A 7,462-nucleotide genomic window follows, 5' to 3' on the forward strand; every position below is an offset into this window, starting at 1 on the left:
GCTGTCAAGGTCATGAAAACCAAGGAAAGGCTGAGAAACTGTCACAGACCAGAGAAGACTGCGGAGACACGACAACTAAATGCAATGTACTCTGGATTGGATCTTGGAACAGAAAAATGACATTAATGGAAAAATTGGTGAAATCCAAATAATGTCAGGAGTTCAGTTAAATAGCAACATACAAATACAAAAGTCAGCTTCTTAGTTTTGACAGATGTACCATGGTAATGTAAGATGTTTACAGTGGGGGAACTGGGTGAGAGGTATACAGAAACTCTTTGTACTATCTTTACAACTTTTCTATAAATCTACAATTATTCTAAAAGTTTTTTTAACATTACAGGTTTGAGTATCTATTCATTTTTGTAAGGAGAAGATCCATGGGCTTTTTATCTCCAAAGTGGCCCATGATCCAAAAATACTTAAGAGCCACTGTCCCAGGCTTCCAGCTGTTTTCCTTAACCACTACGGTCTAAGTACCCTGCCTCCTTCCTATGTAACCCACACCCTCCCTCAAAAAACAAACTTTAAATTGGTTTTAAATCTAGGATCACATTTATCTGAAACTTCTGTTAAGACCTGAAGTGGAGTGGCATAAATTCTGGAGCCACATTCTGGTGACTTGCTGGAAAAATGAAGACCAAAATAAACAAAAGAACTGAGGTTTAGAATGGCTAGCCAGAAGACCAGGAAGGTCTAAGACTGGGCATGGTGGCTTTCCAGTCATGGGGGCAAGAACAAAGGCAAGATTATAAAACACACTAGATGGAACTTGATCAGAAACCTTTATTCTGGTCCTCATCATTCATAAAGCAACCTATGCAAAACATGTTCTTCATCTCTGCCCTAAGCAGCAGCAGCAGCAGCTGCATCCAGCCCTGAGTGGAAGGCAAACACAAGCAGTGGAAGACCTTGTACAGAAAAATTAACAGGTGAGATCTCTGACTATCCCAGCTTAGACGAAGGTAGAACAGAACGAGTGCATGTGTGCAATATTCCAAAGACAATGTTCTTCAAAGCTGAGGCCTTCAGGGAGGGGCCGGCTGAAGGAGGCCGGTAAAGGCTCACAAAACTGCACAGCTCCGCAATCAATCCAAAGTACCTGGAAATAACAAAGAGCGATGTGTACAGCAAGGTACCTCAAAAGCTATGTAAAAAACTAAGCAAAGTTAAAATGGAAGCTGCAGCAGTTCTCTTAAGACCAGAATATTAGTTTTGAGGAATATCCATCCAAAAGGTCCCAGGGGAGAAAACTTGTCATTATGGAAGGATGGACAGTTGGTAATTAGCATAGTGGTCTGCAGAGTTGGAATTAGATGGGAAAGGCGTGAAGAAGTTGTGTTAGTTAATGCGAATTCGTGTGGATTATACAACGGGTGAGTGATACAAAATAAATGAAGTTAAGTTCTCTAAGGAAGAAAGTTCCAGTACAAAATGAGGGACTGAGTCCACAAGTTTGTACACCCTACCTCCCAAGATTCCATTCAAGAAAAATGGTTTTAAAAAGTATAAATCTACAACAATAAAGAATGAGAATTTCAACAAAAAGCTGAATAGTATTTTTAAAATAGAGCCGAGGAAAAATCCGTCTAGACTGAACACTGAGTGGCTGCAGCCAAGGAGGGAGCCACCTACCTAGGAGAACCATGGGAGGTTTCAGATGCAGACGCCAGGAATGACAGAAAGAGAAGTGAGACACGAGGCTAAAAGGGTTTAATACTTGAAGGTCTACATGCAAACAGCTGAGCCCATACTCCCACAATCTCCCCTGCATGCAGCACTATCAGAACACAGGTATTTAAACTCAAGGAGGAAAAAAATCAGAGGGCTCTCTTCTAAAGAACTAAATGGACTATCTGGAGAGAACCAGAACAGCTTGTGAAAATGCTGGCCCCCCAAAGAAAAGCCTTTCATGTTCTGGCCTATGGGGGCCTCCAGCATAACATCAACATCTGATCCCATCCCTGTTCACCCTAACATAAAGCTGAAAGGCAACTACCTCTGCTACAGACACAGACACACAAACACAAAGAAAGACAGCTTCTTAACAGCCCTCTTATTCCCTCATTCTTAATACAATGAAAATCCAAATATAACCAGGCATCTGAAGAAAGCCTACACAGTGAAAAGAGATTAAAATTTTTAAAAAAATCTAGAATAAAACAGATAATTTAGGGGAAAGAACAGAACGCAAGAAAAACAAAACGAAGCAAAAACACCTCTATTTTCTGAAAAAAAAATATTTTGATCACGGTAAGTTCCCACCAAAACCACCTGAGAAAGCTGAATAAGATATATATTTTTTAATTTTTTAGGCACTGAAAAGCCAACAAAAAAAGGCAAATCCAAAATCCACCGAAGGCAAGAAGACAAAGTAAACCAGCCTCCAAAGTTGTTTCTGCCCTGAGGGTATCTGCCAATCTGAAAGAGGCAGCTGAGAAACTGGACTATGATTTTGGCCAGCTGAGGAAACCAAGAGTCAAATCCCAGAGTCTGTCCAAATAGGGAAAGTCTGATAATCCTCCTTTCTTCAAGCTAGAAAGGCTATACTGTCAGAGGAGGGCTGAACCGCTCAGACTGCCCCAGAGGTTCATGTCCCCCAGTGGTCCAGGAATCCTCCAGCCTTGGATTCGGACCAAGATGATCTAACACTGGTCACCCCCCTAGGTGCCTTGCAAAAGCAAATGAAAATCTTCTTTGGAGAAAGGAATTATTACAAAGGCCTCAAATTATCCAACAAATAATTGTTTCAAGTACAACGACCAGCATACAAGTGAACCACGCATACAAGGGGAAAACGACCATGACACAGTACTAACAGAAACAACAGACAACAAAATCCCTTCTCCTTGGCTTTCTTCAAATCCAAGGTCAACCTCAACAAGCTTCAGCAGAGCTTCTACACTAAGACAAACTAGGAAGAAAGGTGGCAATCTACCAAAATTAGCAAATGAAAACCCTGTAGATCACAATAGAATACTGTCTGATACAGTGCTATAGGATGAGCCCCCTAGGTTGGAAGGCACTCAAAATTGATAGTGGCCTAAACAATGGACTCGGGCATACCAACGATCATGAAGAAGGTACAGGACTGGGCAATGTTTTATTCTGTTGTACATGGTGTCACCGTGAGCCACAGCGAACAGCAGCTAACAACAACAATTAAAAATTCAAGCTAGGCACTACATCATGGTAGAGCACAGTGTCCATATAAAGCAACTAATCAAATATACATCAAATTAACTAGAGAACAATATAAAGCAAATGCTAGATGATATATTAAGAACTACCCCCCCCCATACTATACAAGAGAAAACTCCTTGAAGGCTGGCATGGCAATGGAGTGCAAAAAGGAGGTAGATCTGAGTCAGGTTGGCCTTGGATTTGAAGAGAGCCATGAGGGAAGGAACTGTGGGGTGGAAAACTGCATAAAGTCTCTCCACTTCTATTCCTGACACTTTCCAATTTATTATCCAAATGGCACCAGTGTTACCTCTTTAAACACAAATTGGATTATACCACTCATCTCTGAAAAGTTGGTAATTAAAACTGAATAGGTAAAGTAGGCTCCAACAGGAAGTCAGTCACAGGAAGTTGCTTGCCTTAGGTAGACAACAGAAAAAACAAGTTATTTTTAAGAAAAATGAGTAGACAGAAAAAGAGAGCCTGATGGCAGATCTACAAATTACGAGACTACTCAATAATCTAGGCTTGAAGCTGGCCATGGGAATAATTAAAAAATCAAGTAACTAAAAGACATTTAAAAGAATGTATCAAAAGAATCAGGGGCCTAGGTTGATACAGAGATGTAGAACAATGAACTAAAAAGAGTGAAATGAATAAATCAAGAAAAGATTTCTGAAGGTAATGAGGCTTGAAAGAGGTAATGATAACACTCTAGTGGGGTGAAGGTAAGAGTGAACTGAGGACAAATGGCTTTCACAAAGCCAACCAATCCGAATATATGTAGTGAAGACTAAGCTGATCCAATTTAGGAGTTAAGTGGCAGAAACAGCGCTGAGGGAAGGTAGGTAAAATGAGGTATTTCAAATGTTTGCTATTTCAGTGACAAGATTTACTTAGTATACATGCGTAATTTCAAAATTCCTAAGAAAAAATAGATACAGGGAAGCAGACAGAGGCATAACTAAGGCGTGGCAGGCAGGGAGCATGCCCTGGGCAACGCTTGAGGAGGGGCGCTAACGAGCAGTTTCTATTGGCCAGAGCAATTTCCATTGCCAGCTGTGAGAGATCATTCAGTAATTTAAAACTAATTGCCATGGGCGCTATTTTCCGTAGATAGGCCTCTGCAAGTAGAGAATCTCAATGCTGTAAAATAATCACTTTGCACATTATTGAAAAAGGAACAAGAGGTGACTCTAAATGTTGGCAATCATTTCTGATCTCTAACATTAGGCTGAGGAAGAAGGCTGATATCTAGGGATAGAACCCAAGGTAGGAATCAGACTTCTGAATCCATCTGACTCCACCGGGGTCTTCATATCCCCTCCCATTTCTTTATGGTTAGCAATTTTCAAGTCAAAGTTCTAATTTCACAAGGGAACAAACTGAATCTCACTTGATTTAGCAAGTTTGTTTTTCCTATCTAACAAGAAGTAGAAAGAATTACCCCTACACAAACAAGGAAGAACCAAGCATCCATTTTATAAGGTTTAAACTCATATCATTAGCATGGAAGGTACAGGTGGAAGTGACTGATTACCCACTGATAGCAAACTCACCTTCCAGAAAAGCAAATTCATCCACAGCTTCTATTGCATTATCTGAAACACAAAGAAAAGGACACTTGACTAACTCTGTTCATTTGGACATAAGCCCCAAAACAGCATAACCCACAGGCTGAAGGGCATAAGGCTTTATGCAAATGAGGGTATTTATAAAATTTGCCCCTCGTTGTCTTGAGTCTGCACTTGAGATCCATTTCTACTCCACCACCAATTCTTACACATCTGCTGTCTCTTCACAAGAATTAAGCCAGGATACATACTATTCAGTGAAGAAAACAAAAATGGAACGCTTCCCTGAAATTGACTTATTCTCTTTATTCTGAAAGTCATTAGAGTTTGGCAATATAGCAAGGTGAGTGAGAATGCAGTACACGGAAGCTTACACATGTTTAGAGATTACCAACCAACCAAAGGGGTCAGAAATCAAACCTAGTTTCTAGGGAAAAAAGAAACGTCAAGCCTGGTACAACATAGAAGGTGTGAAGGGGTCTACTCTGCTTTAGCAAACCCTAGTCTCCTTTCATACTCTGCCCCACCATCTCTCCAGCCACCCAAAGCATAGGCACTCTAAAGTTAGGGCTTTCTGACACTGTGACAGGCCAATGGGAAAACATCCCAGTGAGAAACCTTATAGCACCCCTCATATCAGTAATGCCTTCTCAAACAGGGAGAAGGGAAGCGCAGGTAAGCCCTCCTTTGTCCGCCTCAAGATCCCACAAGGGCACTCTACCCAAATCTCTTCTCTGGAGGGTTTTCCTCTTTCCTTGTTGAGCACAGCAATACGCATCTTTTGCAATGGTCTCCACAAACAATTCCTGTGGAGCAAACAAGAAGAGTTTTATCAGTAGATTCCAGCACAGTTCTTTGTGAGCAATGCTGTTTGTTGGAGGGAGGGGGTGTTCTTAGGGAAACTGAAGGTTGTCCTGAATTGCATGAAGGTCTATTCCCCTGCCCTTTATCCCAGCAGCCCAGAATGAAAAGTCCCCTCACTGACTTGTAAATCCACCTCACTCATTCACTTGAGGCACCTATAAGTTGTGTTAGCCACCAAAGATGCAAATTAAAGTCATTGTCCAGGCCCTCATGAAGAGACAGATGTGCGAACAAACCAATGTAATTACTGTAGAGATGTGACCCTTCTCCTCGGTCTTCCCTTCTAACACTTAAATCTCAGCATCTGGCCCTAGCACCTCTGCCAGCTCTGGGTTTCCAAGCAAACCCCGCCCAGATCCTCCTCTTCTTCCTCTCAAGCCGTTATTAAGCCCACCCTGATCGCTCCGCCCCTCGGAAGGCCCCCGAGGCCCCGCCCCTTGCGGCGCTCCCTCTCCCTCCCGCCCCCGTCATTAGCGTGGGCCTAGCGCTAGCGCCGCACCGCGGCTCGTGCCAGAATGAAGATGGCTTCCTGTCCCGCGAGCGTCACGTCGGGGTCCGCCTTCACTAGGGCTTTCACTCGCGCCAGAGGCAGCCTCGAAAGACGAGCCCCAGGCGCATTCGTTGGGGCTTGGGGCTGCGGGGCCGCTGCCTCACCACCAGGCCCCTCCTCCTCTCGGGGTGTCCCGCTTCCAGCCGCCGCCACCGCCGCCATCCCGGCCCCGAACGTGCTGCGCGCGGCCGCTGACTAAGCGCGCGCATGCGGCGCCGGCCCCTTTCCCGCGCCAGTTGGAAGCCACGCCCCCTGTGGGCTCGTGGCCCCGCCCTCAGGCGGTGGGCGAGAACTGGGCGTCGGGCGCAGGGCGTCGTCAGGCCTTGTCTCCCGCTTTCCGTCCCCCAGTGGTCCTCCGACGCTGTCTGGCCTACTTGAGCCCAAGGACCGCCCCTTAGCTAGTGAAAGTGGGGACCGGGGTAGGCTAGTGCTGGGGGAGCACCCAAGTCTGGAGAAACCTAGACCCGGCCAGCGAGAGGGAAGGCCTCGGTCACTGCCGAGTGTCCCCAAGGCTGAGGGACCAAGTGCCCGAGCGAGGGCCGGACGTTCCCAGGAGAACCCAGCACCCGGGCAAGAGGGTACCGAGGAGGCCGCGAAGCCTGAACCAGCGTCGAGGAAAATAAGTTTTATATACTTTTGAAGGAGATGTGGGCCGCTGGTAAGCAGAGATGGAAGAAGTTCAGTCCCGGCAGGGGAAACCATAAGAGAACGGCATGGAGTCTGAAAAGCACGAAGTTAGCGGCGATCGCAAGGTGTCCACGTCTCTTCATCACCGGTTGCATCAGAGCATTGGTTCTCAGACTTTGGTCTCAAGATCTCTTTATACTCTTAAAAATTATTGGGGACCCCAAAGAACTTTTCTGTAGGTTATATCTATCAATAGTTATTGTATTTGAAATTAAAATTTTAGAATATTTAATGTAATAATCTCATGAACATAAATAATATTTTTATGTAACAAATAACTTCAAAAGTATGAAATTTAGTGGGAAGAGTGGCATTGTTTTACATTTTTTTCAAATCTCTTTAATGTCTGGCTTAATTACAAGACATTAGAGTCTATTAGCTGCTAACATTAATGTTAACATTACCACTTTTCACATAGCTCTGGAAAATTCCACTGTATCTTCTTGAGGAAATGAGAATGAAAAAGGCAGATAACTTCTTAGTATTCTTAAGAAAATAGTTTTGACTTCACCTACTCCAGAAAAGCTTTCCCAGGACCCCCACCTCAGGGTCCTCACACCACACTTTGAATCTGTTGGCATAGAGGAATAGTTAGAATTTGCTG

At 44.0% G+C, this 7,462-nt stretch overlaps 1 protein-coding gene across 1 annotated transcript; it reads right to left on the reverse strand.

The window, feature by feature from the left end:
• Nucleotides 1–66: 66 nt before the first annotated feature.
• Nucleotides 67–6,362, reverse strand: POLE4 (DNA polymerase epsilon 4, accessory subunit). The gene is made up of 4 exons (XM_004369153.2): nucleotides 6,121–6,362; nucleotides 5,479–5,563; nucleotides 4,743–4,784; nucleotides 67–1,102 (listed from the first exon to the last, which is right to left on the reverse strand). Exons 1-4 carry the CDS (start codon nucleotides 6,331–6,333, stop codon nucleotides 1,089–1,091), a joined length of 354 nt encoding a protein of 117 aa, XP_004369210.1. The 5' UTR covers nucleotides 6,334–6,362; the 3' UTR covers nucleotides 67–1,088.
• Between the last annotated feature and the right edge of the window lie 1,100 nt (nucleotides 6,363–7,462).

Source organism: Trichechus manatus, unplaced genomic scaffold, assembly GCF_000243295.1.
Source record: "Trichechus manatus latirostris isolate Lorelei unplaced genomic scaffold, TriManLat1.0 scaffold00004, whole genome shotgun sequence".
NCBI lineage: Eukaryota > Metazoa > Chordata > Mammalia > Sirenia > Trichechidae > Trichechus > Trichechus manatus.